At 48.2% G+C, this 19,453-nt stretch overlaps 1 protein-coding gene across 1 annotated transcript in view; it reads left to right on the forward strand.

The window, feature by feature from the left end:
* Positions 1-17,317, forward strand: part of LOC128894765 (iroquois-class homeodomain protein IRX-6-like) — a 44,193-nt gene extending 26,876 nt beyond the window's left edge. Inside the window, exons 3-5 of the mRNA XM_054156747.1 lie at positions 289-401; positions 13,307-13,611; positions 14,163-17,317. Coding sequence (XP_054012722.1) covers positions 289-401; positions 13,307-13,611; positions 14,163-15,070 — 1,326 coding nt within the window. The 3' untranslated portion in view covers positions 15,071-17,317. The remainder of the gene's footprint in view (positions 1-288; positions 402-13,306; positions 13,612-14,162) is intronic.
* Positions 17,318-19,453: the final 2,136 nt, after the last annotated feature.

Below are 19,453 nucleotides of genomic sequence, written 5' to 3' on the forward strand. Positions count from 1 at the left end.
TCTTTGCCTTTTTTATTTAATTTCGACGAGAGCCATCAAATTGGAGAATGTCGCGAATTCATCGAGCAACCATTTTGATGTTTGTTTGTTTTTTTTTTTTTATAGCGATTGCAGTCGCACGAGAGTTATGCGATTTCATTCGTTTTTTAAAGACCTCGCGACTAATCTAACATCGTGGAATTCCTGCCTTTCTTGTATACGCCGCGCTAATTGCCCGCGCAACGCGCTGTCATGTTATTAAGAAGTATAATTGACGAGTGTAATTAACAAACATAATCTCGATTGCAGGCTGCTGGCCTTGATCTGAAGGAAAATCTCGGGGCTGGAGCCGCCGCAGCGTGGCCTTATCCATCCGTGTACCATCCTTACGACGCCGCTTTCGCCAGCTATCCCTTCAATGGGTGAGTTTTCAAAATATTTTTCCGATTCGTCACGACACAGGAATCGCGAGTTTAAGAAAACGAGAAGCTGAGTACAGTTTCAATTTTAGACCTCTAAGAATTTCCGAAGGTATCAACGTTTTCCAAGGAACCAAAGAATTGTGAAGAATCAACTGATACGACATCTAAAAAATAAGATGGCCTTCATACCACCTCGAAAATTTGTTCCACGGAAACTATCTTCCTCGGGTGTGATCTATATGCCCAATAGCTAGCTTCCTTCCCATTTTTGCTTCGTCACAGCGAGAAGCGCCAATCGAACGTTCGATGGATTAGTCATCGCGATGTGACATCGCGCGGAAAGTTTTTCTCGTCGGTTTTGTAAATTATCTCTCGCCTCCACGACACACGCGCCGAATCTACGCTCCTGTTTTCACGTACGTAAGCCTTCATGGCGGCAATAACGGGGAACGGGTCCCCTTTTACTTACTCTCTGTTCTCGATCGGTCGTGGTCGATGTGCCCGCGCGCCACACGGCCAGATAACGCGCGCGAGAAACACATAAACATTCCAATAAATTAGCGCTCCGTTGACCCGGGACTGTCGCCTTGGGTGTTTTTATTCTCGCGCAACGCGCTAGAATCGGTCAACGCGTGTCACGATGCGATCGGTGAAAGGTCTCTCCCGTTTTGATAAATCGGAATCGTATATCGGCCGCGGTCGAGATTAGAAATTCGGAGCATCGCCATCGCCTGGGAAGGTGGGATCAAAGTCACGCTAATTAGTCATCATATCCGCGTCACTGGACTTTTCAATTTTTACACGCTCCATTTTTTTTCGTCTTCTCGATCGTGAACATGTCAGAGCCGATTCGTGAACGAGTTATCGACGATATGTTGGGTTAGGATCAATTTGAAAATTGCAGGAAATTATGAACAGAGACTGGGAATACGGAAAAAGTTGCATAAAGAAGCCTGCAGACTGAAGAATCAAGGCCATCGAAGGCACATGTGGCCGAATCTTTGAGCGCATGTGCCTTCGGTATGTTTACTGAATAAGTGATTATCGATACGCTAAAAATATTATTACGAGTGAAATTATGGCGCGAAAGAAAAAAGTTTTCACGAGTAAGCTTGGATACTATTACAAATCTGATTCGGTGTAAGCATGTGGGTTTCGCCATTGGAGAGCTGTTTAGAATGCAATTGTGCGATACCGTTCGTGTCACAGGATCGAAATGTGTATATGTACAATTCTAAATGTGCCGACAGGTCGCTATTTACATTAACGAGTTGTTGTATCGTAATAACAACTTGGGGACATGGTTATAGAGATATGACTCGAGGTCTCTGTGTTCGTACGCTGTCATTTTCGTATTCTACTTCCTTAAAAGCGAAATTCCGTAACCAAAATTACAGAACATTTGTTTTAAAGTTCTACTCTTCGATGAATCATATATTATGAAAATAAAATATAAGGGGACATCTCTCGAACACTTTCTTTAAATTAATTCCTTTTGAAATTAAGGAACAAGTGATTTAATCTACAGCCTTATTAGATACTCCTAGATCAAAATTTCGTTAAGCAAACTCGTAGAATTTCCTCTACGAAATTTACAGGGATTAATTACAATTAGGTTTCTATAATGAGTACGAAATGCAAGGGTCAAAATTAGTGTTGCAATCTGCGGAGATCAGAGCATTAAAAACCTCACAATTTCCCACGTTTGCGACTTGGATTACCCTACGCGATTCGTCACGACAGCCCGCAACCGATTGCACAAATCCAAATAGCTACTTTCTCAGGAAACGCGATACCCGCGGCTGCAAATGAACCCCGTAATCTCCGTGCTCGAATTTCGTAAACACAGTACCACGATCTCTACTCGAAGAAATCGCTCTCGGTATATACAAAGTGTACACTTGACGTATACGTTTTCCTTCTGACAAGCATAATTAATCTGGGGACGATAAAGTGACCGTGGCAACGTATCGGCAATTCCCATCACTTTTTTTTTTAAGTAATTCTGATGGTAATTGAATTCCTGATGGCTTTCGTTCAAAAATAGTTCAGGATGAAGAAGCACGAATAAATGTTTCGTTAAGTAAGAAAAAATATGCGATGATATTAATGTATTTGTTATGAAGAAGAATATAAAATGAAAGTTTCATGAGCAGGTTACATGTATCGACAGCTTGAGTACGACGTCTGTCGTCAAGTAATGATACATGGACGGTTTAGTCACTGGCATGTCTCTCTTTAGGAAAAGCAAAATTAAGTGTAAATGTTAGAAAATCAACGTAAGATAAAGTGTAAAAAAGGAGTAAAATAAGCCAGACCTAACATTCGTTATCTGGTCCGACGAAACACTGGCCGTGGTCACGTATCCAGTCGACCTGGTGGTCGGCAAACGTCGACGTCGTCGGTCACCTCGTGGAATCTACGGTGCCGCGTGACGCACTTCCGGCGGAGACTGCTTCGTATGCAAGGAAGCGATCGGGTACTACAGCTTGCTTAGCATCCATTCGGTCTAGTCGCTTCGCGCACCGGGTCTTCCTTTACGGAGACCTACCGCCGGTCCAAACCGGAACTGCGACGGCAACAATTACCGGAAGATCGGGGATGCACCTGCCAGTATCACAACAAAGAGCGGGGGTAGATAGTTCATTCTATCAAAGTACTGTGAACCTGTGAACATCGACATATGCTCATAGCGTGGACTGGTTGGTACGGAGCTAGCAAATTCCAATTTCGTATTTATTTATTAATTTTTAGACGAGCAAACTGCATATTTTTCAATCAGTTTTATATAACAAGAATCAATTTTCATCATCGATCAGTCTGTAAGATAGTGAAGTGTAAAAACCATACTCGAATTACCCGAACATCGAGCACATCAATTACCAATAATTGTTGCACAGAAGCTTCATAAATCATGTTTCCCACGCGATTAATGCATACGATTTCTTTTTCGCTAACGATCGTCGCGTGGACTCTATAATTAATTAGCCGTTTACTCTAATTTTGCTGGGAATGAATATCAGACGAGTCAGGTGGGTTCATGGGTAACGGTAAACTTTTACAATTCAAACTCTAGGAGGCTCTCTTGTTCCTGCGCATATCTAAATTACTCGCAATTTATTTTCATTGTCGTTTCCCTTTTTAACTACACAGTCAGTTTGAAATGGCCTCGGCCGTTACACAGGGTGTCTTATCGTTGTACCCATAAAGGTGACAATTAACATCTTTAACGTGAAATGGTTACCGAGTGTATACTCAAGTAAAGCTATCAGTTTTCATAATTCACATTGTCATAGACTGTGAAAACCATTGTGGTTGTCGAGGGGTATTAAACAACAATTCACAGGTTGAGGCAGGGTATCGATTCGTTCAGGAATATCGCGAGTAACTTTCAACACCGTGTATTATTTTGAGAGTACAGTATGAATTTAAAGAAAGAAAAAAAGCGTGGTCTATTCCAACCTTCCGAATACGATCATCAAAATGTAAGGATGCGATTGTAAGCTGTTGGAAAATGTAATCGATGAGAAAATCACTTTTGCATCGGCAACGAGAATTGAAGACAGGGAGCAAGATCTCGATACTAGAAGTGAATATTTTCCTGGAAATAAAATAAACTTCTTAATTCTGTTTGAGTCAGTGGGATACTCTGATCAGAAATTGGAGATGGCCGCCTTTGCGCCGGTGTATTCAAATGTATTCCAAAGTAACGTTATTCCGAGCGACGAATGTACGAGTCGTAGCTGGTATCACGATGCTAATGAAACCGCGACGTGTTGTCAGACGCGAGGAACATAACATTTACACGATAAGCGACGTTCTTTCGTCCCTTTGGCGAATCATTTGCACACGCGACTATTTGTCGCGGTCGACCGATACGTTATCGAAGCTTTTTTCTCCGCGAATAATAAAACCTACGGCACGAGAACTTTTTCAACTTTGCAAGAGAATTTTATTCGAATTTTACATCAGGATTGTTAGAAGCTACATAGACGAGTATCTATACGAGTAACTATGCATACTCGAGCTTATCTAGAATTCGAGCAGTGTCTGGGGAAAATTAGTGTGATCAAGATCAGAAGGAAGAACGAATTTCGTGGTCATTTCCATATTGGATCTCGTGGACATTTACGCTCTCTGGTCGTAAATTATGATACGGTTTCTTCTACGCGTGGGACATCGATACCATTGATCTTTCGAACAAATTCTGTGCATATAGGAATGCAAGAAAATATGAAATTTCGTATAGCGAACTTTCAACATGATGCACTGGTACGATTACAATTGTGCATTTATGTGTATGTTTGTCTTTGCGTTGCTTCATACTTCAGAGTTAGTTTAACAAAATAATCAGACACTTCACTTACAATACATGCATGGTCTTTCCAAATTTGTCAAAACTGCACCAATTTTATTAACCTTCCAATCCCCGAACCAGCAATACCAACGCTGCCAGTTATTATTTTCTATGGATACCTCGCGTCTACACTCGTGAGCCGCCCTCGCAGCTCCTGGAAAAGCGGATGAACGGAAGCCGAGAGATAGATCCGATAGCGGCGTGGAAAATCGACTATAGGTGTGTGCCAAGGATCCGAGAGCATTATGCTCGAGCGTGCGTGGCGGTCGCTTAACATAAGCATACAAAAAGCCAATAATGCAGAGTTGGCATGCACGGCCGCGAGGTCTCGGGATCGTGCGGGTTAACGGTCTCGTCTTTCCGGCGGATTGGCCCTGCTTCCGGGGACATATAGGGTAAACAATAAGAAACAACCGGCCCTGGGTGTATCGGAGTCACTCGTTGTACGAACACAGGCCTCTTACGTGGACTCGCGATGTGTCCGGCAACGTTTCCTCCGCGATCGTCCGACACGTATTATTAAGTGTGTCCGTACAACGACCGATGTGTCGGCACGCGCTCCGAGATCCGAGCTCGTTTAAGGACGTCACGTCCATCCTCGAATCTTAATAGCGATCGTCGATCCGTCTACTCAACGACGCACCTGCGTGTCACTTTTGCATCGCCACGATCAATGGGCTTGCTAGGTTTATATCGAGTTGAATTACGCTGATTCAAGAGAACTCGAATCGGTCTAAAATACAGCCTCTTTGAGAATTAATCCTATGATTTACTGTAGCATCGTGCGTGCCGTAATCAAGTATAAAAATTCCTTGTGTCCTTTCATACGACGTACCTGACTCGTGTTTTTTTATCTTCGATTCAAATTCCGTACCACGAATCTCACATGTTGTTATAGGTTAAAGGGTTAATTCTAACTAGAAAGTGCATTTCCCGCGCAGTGTCAAGTTACCCGGGATGCGAATTATTGCTTCGCGGGGGCCTCTTTTTGCCGCGACAGAAATTGGCTCTCAATCGAATTGATTTCCGCCGATAGCTGTATCTTTTTTCCCCCGGTGAATTCGATAAGATTAAACATATTTTTTCTTTGTTTGTACAGAATGTCCCTTCAGTACACGGTCGTGAAATGATAGTCGTGTACTTTTGAGGGGGCGGAGAAAAGTTACTAGCTGGGTTATTGTGTCTATTATTTACCAACCCGTGGAACGATACGTCGGTGATCCTATCGTAGGCCATTTAGCGTTGCCAACAGGCGGTGTACGTCCCGACGATAAGATCGCTTATTTGATTTACGCTTCGAGTGCGCTGCCAACCTCTTCCGAAAGCCCACGCCAAATATTTGCTGTCTTCGAATGGAATGGAATCATATCGAATCACGGAACGTCCGATTCATCTGACGAGATTGTCGATCGACGTACACGAGATCTGGAAGATAAGAAAGTGTTTATTTGCGAGGTTATAGTCGTAGGGGCGGATCTTGGCGTTAAAGTGATTCCTCTTTAAGTAGCAATTACGTTGCAAATTAATACAAAGTGTTTGGCTTGCGTTTCGCACGATTTATTCACCGATTAGTAGGGCTTATTAGCTATCTGTAGCATCTGAATCCAAATAAGAATAAATATCTAACAGCGATAGAAAAATTCACATCTTTACGAATCACTGTATCGCTTTATCGATCTCCGAGAGTCACCAAAGGTAACAAACTCATTCCCCTCGAATAACGTTCCCTGGAGGACTCGTTCGCTCGTCAAACTTGGAATCGCCCCTACCCTCCGTCTTTCTCTCTCGATCCGGCGCAAACTGGGAATATCCAGGGCTAATGAGTCGGGCTCCAGCAACGTTCTGCTTCACGGATGTGTCACGTCCCGGCGATGATGTACGGCCATTTAATGACCCGGTTTTCGTCCTGCTGGGGTGCTTTTTGCCCGCGTGTGCGGCAAGGGTTGCGGAGGGACGCGCCGGCTGAGTGAAAAGCCAGAGATACGCGTTTTTCGTTAGTCGGAGGCATGCTGGGGAAAGAGCACTAATTTTAATGGAATTGGTATGGGGTGGGAAGCATGTAGGTACTTTTAGTCGATGATTTCCTCGGTAGACTTCAGTGGAACTATTTTCCTTAGGTTTCCCAATTATATGAAGGTATATAGATATTGAATCAAAGAATTTGGATAAAGAAAACCTTCCGTTGGATTTTAATTACTTAATTTATTTTTCTCAAGTGTTAATGGCCTAACATTGACGTTTGCAGTTTTTATGGCACACCTACCATTGCATACCAAAACCGCAATCGACGTCAACCACTACCGACTTTCCCTCTTCCCTGGCTTCTCGGACATGCGGATGACAGCAGATCTTCGAGCGCGCCTCCTCGGTCTCGCGCTTTTCCCATTAGCCTTAATGGAGGCAGATTAGTCCTGTCGGGTGCGCGCAAAGATTTAATGACTCGGCCGCGCCCCTCGTCTTTCGATACTCGCTCTTGCATCGTGGTTAGGCCAGCGCCGAATGCTTTTACGGATAACGCGTGTCGAAAAGGTCACACCACGTGCACAGATTCTGGGACGGGAAGGAAAAAATTGTCACGTGGCTCGCGTGATTTATCGCTGAATCATTTAACGTACTTTGCGTACTGACGAGCCGTGGACCTCGGGTTGAGCATTAACTTCTCATTGGTAAAACTGCTCAGTTCAATTGCACAGATTTTTCTCGTATGAACCTAGAGAACATGTACATTTATATAATTTAAATCATGTCTCTGGATACTGTAAATAGCATTGAAAAAAGTATCCTCGTGAGAACTTTGGAGTAGTTTGTGTACACGCCAATGACAATGTGCGCGAGGTGAAGTATGTTTCAATCTATTTGAAATAGTCCGGGAGATTTTTACGAAATTTTATTTATTTCTATCTCGTATTCGCTATCAACGTTTCTTTGCAAACGGCGCTCACCCCATGACGCTTACGAGCATTTCGCCACGATTCCTTTCAAGCATCCACTGCGACGAGTCCGCCGACAGTTTTCCAACGGGCTTCCTCCGCAACAATGCATCGCAGACACGGGTCTCGGTACACGTTCTTTATCGAGCGATAAAGGTTCCTCGTATGACGCATTGTGAGGACGGAATAATGACAAGTGTAACTCCAGGAACGATACACGTGCACACCGGTATAGATCTCGCGCTCTATCATTCGGGTTTTGTAAATTTTCACGAGTCAGCCATAACAGCGGGTCGGGAGTAATCTCTGCTAACGATAATTCAGCGGTGGTTGACTTTAATCGCGGACCACTGGGGCCGGTGTGTCTCTAGAATCTAGAGTCTAGATAAATTTAAACGATCGTATGACAAAGTAGCGTGCCGTGTATCATTTTATATTGTATAAACTTCGTTACATACCCTCGATGGTGGGGCGACTGAGAGAGGGCGAGAGATTGTATAATCTCTGCTCGGGTCGAGGAACAGACGAGTCTCTTTGTGTGGGTGCGCGTACGAATTGTGTACCCGACGGTGTTCACCTCCGGCGAAAGTTCTCGCACACGTGAGCAGGGATACGCTTAACACACGCTCAACAGGAAGTTTACGATCGATCTGTCACGTTGCGACCAACTGGTAATAAAGTTGCGATGTGGAACAACCGACTGTCACCGCGCTCGCGAAACTTACTCGCGACGCGTCGCGCGTCTTTTCCAAGAGCTTAATGCGACATACGTACACGCTGCACGATTCCAATATAAACTCTCTGGCCCTTTTCGACCCTGTGCAGTTATGCAGTAGATGGCGATGGGGTAGACCTAGGTATCTACGCGTCTAGAGATGTAGAACTCTGAATTGAACAAGGAAAAACGCCTGGCCCTTTTTTCACATCGACCACCGAGTACTTTGTCTACATATGTTGAAGAGCGTCGATCCTCCAAACAAATTTCTAATTGTAAGTAGAACCAAATAGTTGAAATTTTCAGCTATATTTTAACCGCGTTACCCAAACGAATGGCTATTCGAATGGAGCTCGAAGCTCGGTTGAATCGTTCTGGGCGATCATTTTCTACACGTTCTAGCGAAACATTTGGCTAAGCAGATCGTATTGGTCGCGGATCGAATATACCTGAGGATCGACGACTCGTGGTTGCGCAGCGAGACAAGCGGAGGAGGACGAGCTGATGAAAGAGACCACAGAAGGCTGGCGTGGCTTCGCGGTTGATTAAACTGAAACGCGACCACGAGACAGGAACCTCCACACGTACGGACACGTGTGCCAGATCGTGTGCGTGCACATGTATCTAGAAGGGGAAGATGGCGACGTCAACGAAAATGGCTGCACCTTTGAGTTGATAAAAGCGCGCGAAGCCCGCAACCCTACCTGGAAAGGTGTGCGCCCGGCGACAGAGGGAGAAAGAGCCGCGTCAGCCGACGGAAGAACGAGCGAGAGGGTAGAAAGAAGTCGGATATCACCCCTAGTTACGAGTGGTAACGAGGGGCGGAGTCGCGTGAGCCGCACACCTGCCTCGTTTCGAGCTGGCCATGGTCACTCACCCCCGTTTTTATCCCCCTTAAAGGCTACGCCTTGACAAACGCGTTTATGTTAACCGCCGTGCGAGAGAGGGTCGCGAGAAATGGCCGTTTCGGTGGACGTTTATGGTTGATCGCCTCTGGTGCTCGGGGGATGGTTGTGTATCTTCTTGCCAATGGACACGAAACAGGAGAACTTCGCTACGCGTAAATTGGGATGATTTAAAGCCGCTTCCTTAAACGTGTATGACGGTGTCGAGTGATAGGTCTCCAATCACCTTTAAGGGTAGAACTCAGGTGTTTTCCAATTAATGAAACAACTATCGTTCGTAAGAAATCAATCACCGACGAATGATTGAAGCAGTGGCACGACATCCGGAAAATTCCAATCCGAACCCAAATTTGTTTCCGATTCTCCGTCCATACATAAAGAGATAAATATATTTCAGCGAAGATTGGCTCGGCAAAATACAAATGGAAGAGCGAAACAGTCAAAATAAAGTCATCTTGACGTCCAGCAGCGTCGGCTCGAGTTCGAGGGCTGCCCCTGCGAGGGTTGCCAACGGGGAACAAAGGCAACGACGAAGCGAGAACTGGAGGACGGTCCGATTAACAATCGCTATGGAAACAATCGGCTGATGCGATTAGCTCTCTCGCGCGAGAGGAAAGAGGCTGATCGCAGGCGTTGCGCGAGCGCGTAGCTGCGTATATACGCGTATATAATACGATTTGTATATAGATAACGCGACAGGTCTATATTCGAGCGGCTCGGGGACCGTACAGCCGGGGTATTTAAAGCCTGTCGACGATCGCGATGCTCCGGTGCGGTGGCTGCAGCGATACCGATGAGAGAGCCTGAGCGAGAAATGGATCGGGAGAAGCGTGCAGAAGCGACGCTTCAACGGGGGGAAAGAGACCGAAAAACGCCACGTAGGGGTATAAAGAAGACAGAGAAACCCCGTCGGGGTTGTGGGAGGGTAGGAGGGAGACAGGTGGACGCAGAAGAGGCAGAGAGATATAGGGACTCGACACGCGGCGGCGGGTGGCAGGGAGACGAAATCGGGTAGAAAGCAGCAGTTCCCGCTCTCGGGGGCGGCTGGCTGTTATCATGAGAAACAAGCTTCCACTCTGATTTTTTAATCCGATCCGCGCACCTCCTCCCCCTGCCACCAGCTGAATTTTAAAATAACTGCAGAACGCCATTTGCTCCTCGCAAACAGACCGGGGTTAAGCCATCCTCTCCTCTCGCCCTCGGCTCTTTCCTGTCTTCCTGTTCCTCTCTGTTTCGCCCAGCGCGCACACAGGTCCATCTAGGCTTCCTCCTTCTATCCTCTCTCCACACCCTTGCCGTATCTCGGCTCTTTCGCTCTTTGCCCGCGTACACCGACTCAGCTTTCGGCCCTCGACTCTGGATGGATGGGATAGGAGAGTCCTGGCGCGAGTGCGTGTAACTGCGTGGCACGCGGACAACGATTCCTTCAAACGTTGAAACAATTGTGCGAAGTATTTTATAATGTATCGTTATCTTGAACTCGATGGCGATGCACTCTCCCGCGTGCAATGTTTACAAGATCAGTGGGAAATATTCATTTCTCGAATGGCCTGCAATCATCGCTTCAATTTATGGAATGATTTATCTCGATAACGATGCGTTAGGTTGTAAGGACTGTTCGATTCGTACGAAGAATTGCTCCTGAAAAAGGATTCCACGTTCCGCGTACTTCATTAACGCAATGTTGAGCGGTCACGAGTCGTGATTGCACTTGTATTATTTATTTAAATTTATAAAACCCAGAGCAATATAAAATATTTCAAAGCTTTTTTAAGAATTGAATATACTTTTCTCGGTATTTGGGTTTATATCGCTCGGTACCTTATATCACATTCAATTACGAAATAATAGCCGGTGTCATGAAGTCGCTTCTGTGTAAAAGTACCGGTCAACAATGCGTTAAAATATGTGCCCAAGGGTGTAATTTTTGCCAGAGCAAATTCGAGATGGTACTCGCGCAAGTTTCCTAGGAGCGACTCTGGGAGCGTGGACACCGTGTGCGCAGAAGGAAAGAGCAGGACTGGAGAATGTGTGAACCGCTGCGTGTACATCCTCGACGGGTGGAAGCGGCTGTGATGCCAAATTGAAATGTTTAGCGCCTCGTTTCAGCCCGCTACGAATCCCGCGCGTGCAGACCAGGGTGGGTGGAAGCGAGAGGGGGATAGCCGCGAATGGAACAACCGTCACCGGAAAGATAGGGGGCGGAAAGAAGACAGAAGAGCCCGGGAGATACCGCGTGTAGGCCTGCCCCGGGGAAGGGTAGATAAGTGACAGTTTTATTAATTTCCCATCTCCACGACCATCCCCCTCGTTCCGCCGCCAACCCTGGGAACGTCACTCGCGCGTCCACACACGCCCTCCCTCTTCGTCTTCCCTCTTTTTCTCTGGTTCTGTTAGGACGAAAGAGGGTGAAAATAAAGCTCAATAATGGCGGCTCCCCGTGACGGCGGGCAGGAGTCTCGTAGCCGACAAAGGTGCGCTTCCGAGTTGACTCCGAGGGGATTTGGATCAGCGATATCTCGTCGTTCAGGATGTTGCTCGCTGCCTTCGTGACGGAGGGGTGACTTTCAGGATCCTTCTATTGAGAGATTATTCCGGAACCGCGATTTTTATACGGTGGAAATCGCCGCCGGGCGTGGTCCATACGGTGGCGTTCGTTTGAATGGGAAAGTTTCATCTTGGTGCCACGAGAAAATGATCATCCATTGTTTCTCCAACTCGAAACCACTGAAACTTAACTAAATTAGATCCTATTATTCTTTGAATATTTTCTCGTAGCTGTCCTATCATGTTTTCCGATGAATTTTTTCCAACTAAACCGGATCCGCGAGACCCTTGAACACCGTGGATTCACTTCGTCACCCGTATCGACGGCTCGGAAGTATTCTTCGCCGCGGTTTTTGCGAATAAATTCCGTCCACTTGTTTCTTCCGAGTTTGACGTTCGCGGTGACTCGCGTCGGAGAGGAAAAAGAGAATCGAGCACTCCGAGAATCGTGGAAAGACCGCTACGAGGAGGACGCGGAGTCGAGTGGAGGTGGAACAAGGAAAAAAGTAGGAAAGGGAAGCGAGAGGGAGGCCGGGCATCTCCCAGCCGTTCGCCTGACGGTGGAAAATTTAATTTCGATCCCGTCGATTCAGCAGTTATACCGAAGTTTAATCTTTGATAAGGGTTAGTCTTTTAGTAATGGGATCCCAGGGAGTCGGTCCCTCCGGTCCGACTGGGTAAGGCGAGGAGGGGAGGGAATCCACGCTGGCACTCGACTCCTTTCCACTCCACTCCTTCAGGCCAGAATGGAAGGAAGGAGCTTAAACCGTTAGATAGAGATCTGCTCTCGGGATGAAAGTAGTAGCTACCCGCTTATATCGTTCCTCTAACCGAGCAGGACTCGGACTTTTCTACCGAGCCAGGGGGAAGGCGTAACGAGCCTCACGATTGGATAAGTTTCCCGACACGAGGTTCCACCGGAGACTTTGCCATCTTCTTCCTCCCTTACCGCACTCCGCCCCGATCGCGGTGTCTTCTCTTATCCAGTTTGCTCCTATAACGTATCGCGACCTGTGTACGTCTCCGACCGTCCTATATCCGGGTCACGTGCATCCTACGACGATGAGAACGGCCAACGGCGAAGGACTTAATAAAAGAATGCTTCTACCGAGCGGTCCATTAAAGACTTCGATTCGTGCTATCTAGCCCGCAATGAACTCGAGGTCCTAGGATCTTTAGAGGAATTCGAAGTCCGTTTCTTTTATTTACGCACCGCTAAGAATGAAGTATTTTTCAAAATATTAATAACTTTACCTCGTATGCTTTGAGATTAGAAAAAGGTAAGTGTCACGACGGATTATCCCTGTGGCTGACAGCGTCAGTCCAATACACGAATCGAATAACTCGACTTCGAATCGTTTCAAAGGTCAGGTCTAGAAAGGAGATCGACCATCCGAGCCAGAGTTAGGGCGACATTGTTGTTTAACGGGCACCCGCTCTATTTGTTCCAGTTATGGCATGGACCTCAACGGCGCGAGACGAAAGAACGCAACGCGCGAGACAACGAGTACCCTGAAGGCTTGGCTAAACGAGCACAAGAAGAACCCGTACCCGACCAAGGGCGAGAAGATTATGCTGGCTATCATCACGAAGATGACTTTGACGCAGGTGTCGACGTGGTTCGCGAACGCGCGCAGACGTCTAAAGAAAGAGAACAAGATGACGTGGGAGCCGAGGAACAGGGTAGAGGACGAGGACAACAACAACGAGGACGACGACAGCGGAAGAAAGAGCGTGGACGAGAAGGATCGGCTAGGTGAGGATTACTCGACAAAGGATACGTAACCCCTGAACACTTTTCTAAAAGTGCCGGGGACCCTCGAACATTATTGATTTTATAGTCGACAGGGGTAATATAGCGGGGTCGTAAAAACAGTGGGGGGCTAAGACGGTAGCGCAGTTAAATGTCCAGAGCTACGATCACAGGGATGAATTCTATATACTTTCCTGGACACTATGTACCACATTAGGATTCCGAGTGTCTCTTCGTGCCTCGAGAAACACGTTTGGCAGTTTGTAAACTTGAAGCTGAGCGCTATCAATTTTCAGAAGCGCGCGCATAGGCGTACTCTGAAGTCACCTTGCCTTATTCGTAGCTCGATAGCGTCCGTAAGTGGAAAGACTAATTTCTTCGATTTTATCGACGCATCTACTTCTATTACTTCGCCGCAATTATCACCTGCACATATTTTCCGTAAAGGTATTTTAAATGCCCCACCAAATTCTATCCGCGATGCGCAACTAATGCGTCTCTAACGAAATCTCCCATTTTCATCCCTTAAAATCAGATTCCATTCCCTGTTACAGATTCCAAGGACTCCGGTACTGGTTCGAGCGAGGATGGGGAGCGACCCACGCACCGAATGGACCTTCTCCACGGCACCAGCGGCGGATCCGCCGGTGTGCAAGGCAGAACCGAGAGCGAATGGAGCGAGTCGCGCGCGGACAGCGGTCCCGACAGCCCCGAGTGTCTCTACGATCAGAGAGAGCCCAGGCATCCGTTGCAGCTCCAGCATCCCGCGTATCTGTCGTCATCTCACGGTCGACTCTTGCGTCACCCGTCCCCGGAGAGCACGCCTCCCAGTAGTCATCATCTTCCGGCGAGCACCAGCGCGCCGTCCACGGTCAGCGGCGTCACCACGAAACCACGGATTTGGTCGTTGGCCGACATGGCGAGCAAGGACGGCGAACAGCAAAGTCCGAATCCGACGACGATGTCGGGTCTCTCGTCGCCCTACAGCGGAAGCAGCGGTGGCGGCGGCGGGGGCGGCGGCGGTGGAAAGCTGGTGAGCCCTCTGGCGAGCCGTCTGCCGCCCCATCATCCCCTGCACCCGGCGATGCACACGGGAACGCAGTTCGTGCGACCGCATCCGGACTTCTACCGGAACCTCTACGGCGCCTCTCATCTGGGATCCGGCGACATGTCCTTGCTGGAGACCTATTCGAGGACTCTGGGTGGTCTCAGCGGCGTAATGCCGCCGTCCACCGCCCCCAGCATACTGACCTCCTCCGCTTCGACCGTGGCCAGCGGCAACGTGAAACATATCTCGATAACCGGGGGCGGCGGTGGACGCGCCGCTCTCGTGACGATCGCGTCCTCGGGCCTGTCCCCGTCCTCCTCGTCGACAGCCTCCTCGGGTGGCTCCGACCAGTCGCCCCATCCGAGCGGCAGTCTGCCACCGACGCAGGAGCTCAAGTCCCCCGGGCGAGTGTGATTCCCCGGTGAACCCGTGGACTGATTTAACTGACTCGATCTGAACCGAGCTGACGGATCGCCGTCGCGCGGAGTCAGTCGCGCGCGGCGCTGTTGTGTGGTGTGGATGACAATAATAAGAGACTACGATCTTGTAATTAGTGTACAGTAACTGACCGAAGAACGACGGAACGAGATATACTGACCCCTTCCCCCCCCCCCCGTCCTCGACATCCCCTCGATCTCTGTCCCCTTTCCATTCCTAGTCTCTCTATCTCTTTATCGTCTTTCGGGCTCCCCTCGTTTATCCTTTCTAGGTCCTCGGCCCTCCGACACAAACTCCCGCATCCTCCGGTCTCTCGTCCTCCTTCACGTCGGTTCTCTCCTTTGCCCTCAACGAAAAGCAAACAAGGAAACGAAATGGAGAAAACGAAATCGTAGGCCCCCTCCCGTTTATCTCCGTAGGCAGCAGCAGCAGCAGCTATCGCGGTTTAAATGAAAACTATCCTAGGCGTCGACTCGACAGTCATAATATACATAAAGTACTATATATATAAATACACGGTAATAATAATAATTATTTATGCGTTTGTAAATAGTAGAGAGGGCCCAGTAGAGAGCGTCCGGCCAGTGTATGTATTGTATGTAGAGTAGGTACGATATTATTATTATAATATTTGAGATCATAATTCATACTAACGACGGCGATGACGACGATGATTATTATTATTATGATTACGATTATTATTATTATTATATTATTATTATTGTTATTGCAATGTTTATAATATTATCGATTCGCGTCGACTCGGTCGATCATGACGAGGTATGGATCGTTGATCGCTGCAACGGATTACGGGCGACGGACGGAACGCGCCTGAATCCGCGCGAATGTCTCGGTTTCTCCGTTCGTAAGTATTATTTATTTATTGTTCGACGCTCGAGGACGCGAACGACGACACCTTCGAGGGCCTCCCAATTTTTCCTCCTCAGTCGTCTTCTCTGCTGGTCTCTAGGCCGCGGAGATTTCGTCGAACGCGCTCCGCTCCGCCCGTAATCCGCCAGAACTTAGAAATCGCGTTGCGCCCCGCTGCCGCGAGAAGCTTTCCCGTCCTCGCGACCCAACGGGCATAGAAACACAAAGACGTACTACACTAAACTCGGTCCCCAGGTAGTTTGGACAAGGCGCGACACCTGCAGGGCGCAGCGACTGTCAACATATCATGTCATGTCGAGAGTGAACGATCGCCATCACCTTTTAGTCATTCGTGTCCAAAATTTCACGCGAGCTCGCCGATGCCACATTGGCAGATGGCTTGCAGACTGTGTCCTTTCGCAATAAACGAATCATTATAAAAAAAAAAACAACAGAAAATCTGACAGGCTTCGTCATTCTTTCCCTGTCTATCCGTCCTGGAGCTTGATCGATGGCTCCCGGGGAGTCGATCGGTGAGAAACTATCGAGGGATCTTTGGGCGACGAAACAGGGTGAGTACGCTTGGGCGAGACACTGGGAGGGTCTTTATTCGAGTGGAAGGTTTGTTGAAAACTGAATCTCGAAGAATAAGATATCTATTTCTGAGAAATATGGCTGCGATGTGGCCACGACGATGTCTTCTGATAAGGTGCCCCACCGAAACAATAAAAATTCCAGCACACCTTTAGAACCTCGAGCAAAAACGGACGTACCAGCGTGTAACGTTCCCTCGAACGGATTCTGCTCGTTTAACGACTGGAACCGTCCTCGCGGACGAGCACCGCGTATCATTATGCCGTTGTCCGCCTAATCGTGGAGCATGCATCCCGACGACGGAGACAATACGCGCCAGGGTTCCTCCTGGCAACGCATGGGACAGTCGGCCGGCAGCCGGCGACGGCAGATGAATATGAAACGTCCCCGTTCTCGGAACCGACCGCAAGATGTACTTATAAAAATGCAAAGCGACCGACTTCTGGGTGGTTGCGGGACAAGCTTGGTTATTAGTAAACATTTAAATCGACAATCGCTATAGGTATACGGACAGCGGAGAATGCCGTTGCGCGTCTCTGTTCCCTTCTTTCGGGCCCCTCTCTCCCCCGTTCCCTGGTTCTGTCGTCGTCCCGCGGCCGTGTCCGATCGGTAGTCCCTCTCGTTCCTGCTCTCGCACGGCAGCCGAGAGAAACGGAGGAGAACGAACGCACAGGCCAGATCGGTCGTGGTGGAGGAAACAAGAAATCAAGCCGCGGGACCACCCGCCACGGCCTTGGGGGCACCGAGCCGCGGATCTCAAGGAGGTCCATCCCGTCTTCATGAATCAACTCGTTCCTGAATCGGCATAAACCTTCAAAGGGTTGTGGGGGTCCTTCCTCCTCGGGCAGCTCGCTAGATCCCGCAGAGTTATGCGGACACCCGCGTCCCTTTTCGTTTGGCTCCTTCTTGCAATGCGGAGACCGAGGCTCGCGCGGGCCCTGCCACGGAACACGGGCCCTCGCCTGTCTAGGAAAAATGCTCGAAGGGTGATGGAACGCTTCCGTTTACGTTTCAATTTCGATTCAGTCGAGATCTGTCCGCCCTGATCGCTGGATCTGCGATTCGAATGGCCTCCCGAGGCATCGACTTGATGAGGTCTCTGAATCAGGGGAACCTGCAGCGGTTTATGGTTATGTCCTGAAAAGACATTTTGACTTTGGTGTGTATCTGTCTGTATCATATTGACAAAAAGTTTCGGTGATGCCTTGATTCGTGTAAATTGATTCGAGTTCGAGGACCTGATGAGTTTAAACGTTCTATTACCTGACAATTGACACGCAAAGGGTAATTTCGAGGATATTCTTAACGCGCACACGCGGAGCAATAACGTCCTGAACCTGAACGAAATTAGCCTGTAGCATTATCCTCCTTTCGGGGGTGGGGGCGAGGATAAGTCTAATTTTAGAATTACAAAAATGTACTCAGGTTCGCCGTTAGTGCCGCGAACGGCATTTAAATTGCCGGGTAAACCCGTTTTATGCCGCCATAAAGATACCGATGTGCAAAAATGCAGGTGTATACGAGGGACGCTAAGGCAGCGTATCCCTACGGGCGACCAGTACCTGTCGCAGATAAACCTACCCATTACCAGTATAGTAGCTCAGTTGTAAAATGATCGTGTCGCGGGATACTAACTGAGACAACACTATCTGCCGCCAACGGGGATGCAGTTTTTAGAGGCATTACCGATGGGGGACAAACGATAATCGACCACTTATCTTGCAAGTACACGCAGATACTGTGGGAATGTCCTTGCGGTGTGCAGTGATTCGATTGGAATAACCCGCGATTATTGGGGCCCGTCCCTTGCAATGTCTCCCCACGGGCTATCGATACTCGAGGTGCGGAGCAGTCCACGAGATACTCGGCGAGAAAACAATTGCTTCAGTTTCGTTTTCTATTTCAGAGGTGGTCGATTCATCGACTAAATATATTTTTTAAGGAAATCGAGGAGGAGCGGAGAGACATTCACACTGCAGACTTGTTCATGGGCTTTAACTACAGGACATTTTATACATCCTAAGCTAATGTCAGGAAAGTTCGGCGACAAAGCTTTATCTTCACCCCGCAATCGCGAATCAACTCGTTCCTCCGATGTTTTCGATCCTAAGTTGCCGCAAGATTTTTACGAACCACGCTCGAGCGATAAAAATTAACAGCGACTCGGTGGTTCGTCGTAGCCGAGGGACAGAGGAGTTTTCGTCCGGAGGATCGGGATCGTGGGTCGCGAGGTCCTCGAACCCGTCTTCCGCGGAATCCTCGTAAGTCTTATCCGAGCAGGAGGCTGCAAATGGGCGCGCAGGTTGGCAGCGGTCAGCCCGAACGCCTCGTGACTTCGTGGCGGGAAGGAGCGATAAACTATACTAAACTGCGGCTCCGTGGCGATGCTTTATTGGCTTTTATCGAGTTTTAACGCAAGCACCCCGGACTCCTTTATGGAAACGCCGTTAATTTTACGACGCGGGCATATTTAGCCCGCGGGCTTCTCGTAAAATCATACTTCGGTCGCGATAAAGTTAAAACATCGGCAGGCTTAAAGCAAAGTTCGCCTCGTAAATATGAACGGGGGTGGCCAGGGTGAAAAGGTGACTAGGGAGGGGGATCGGGTGGCAAGTTCTCGCGCCGATGCAATGTATACGCGTACATATAAATATTTATATATATACATAGGTTATGTGTGCGCGTGTGTATGTAAGGAGGGATGGGAAGCACCCCCGAGAGCCGTCGAGAGGGGTGGCTGACGGAGCTTTCGCGTCGTTGTAATTAACTTATGGTAATTAACGGAGCCGTGGACGGGAAAAGAGTTTTATTAGGCTTCCGCGTCTTTTCGACCTTTTTTATTACGCCGTTTGATCGGTATCAGGACTGGGACGCAAAGTGGATGGTAGTTTGTCT

The sequence above is a fragment of the Hylaeus anthracinus genome, unplaced genomic scaffold (genome assembly GCF_026225885.1).
Source record: "Hylaeus anthracinus isolate JK02 unplaced genomic scaffold, UHH_iyHylAnth1.0_haploid 4, whole genome shotgun sequence".
NCBI lineage: Eukaryota > Metazoa > Arthropoda > Insecta > Hymenoptera > Colletidae > Hylaeus > Hylaeus anthracinus.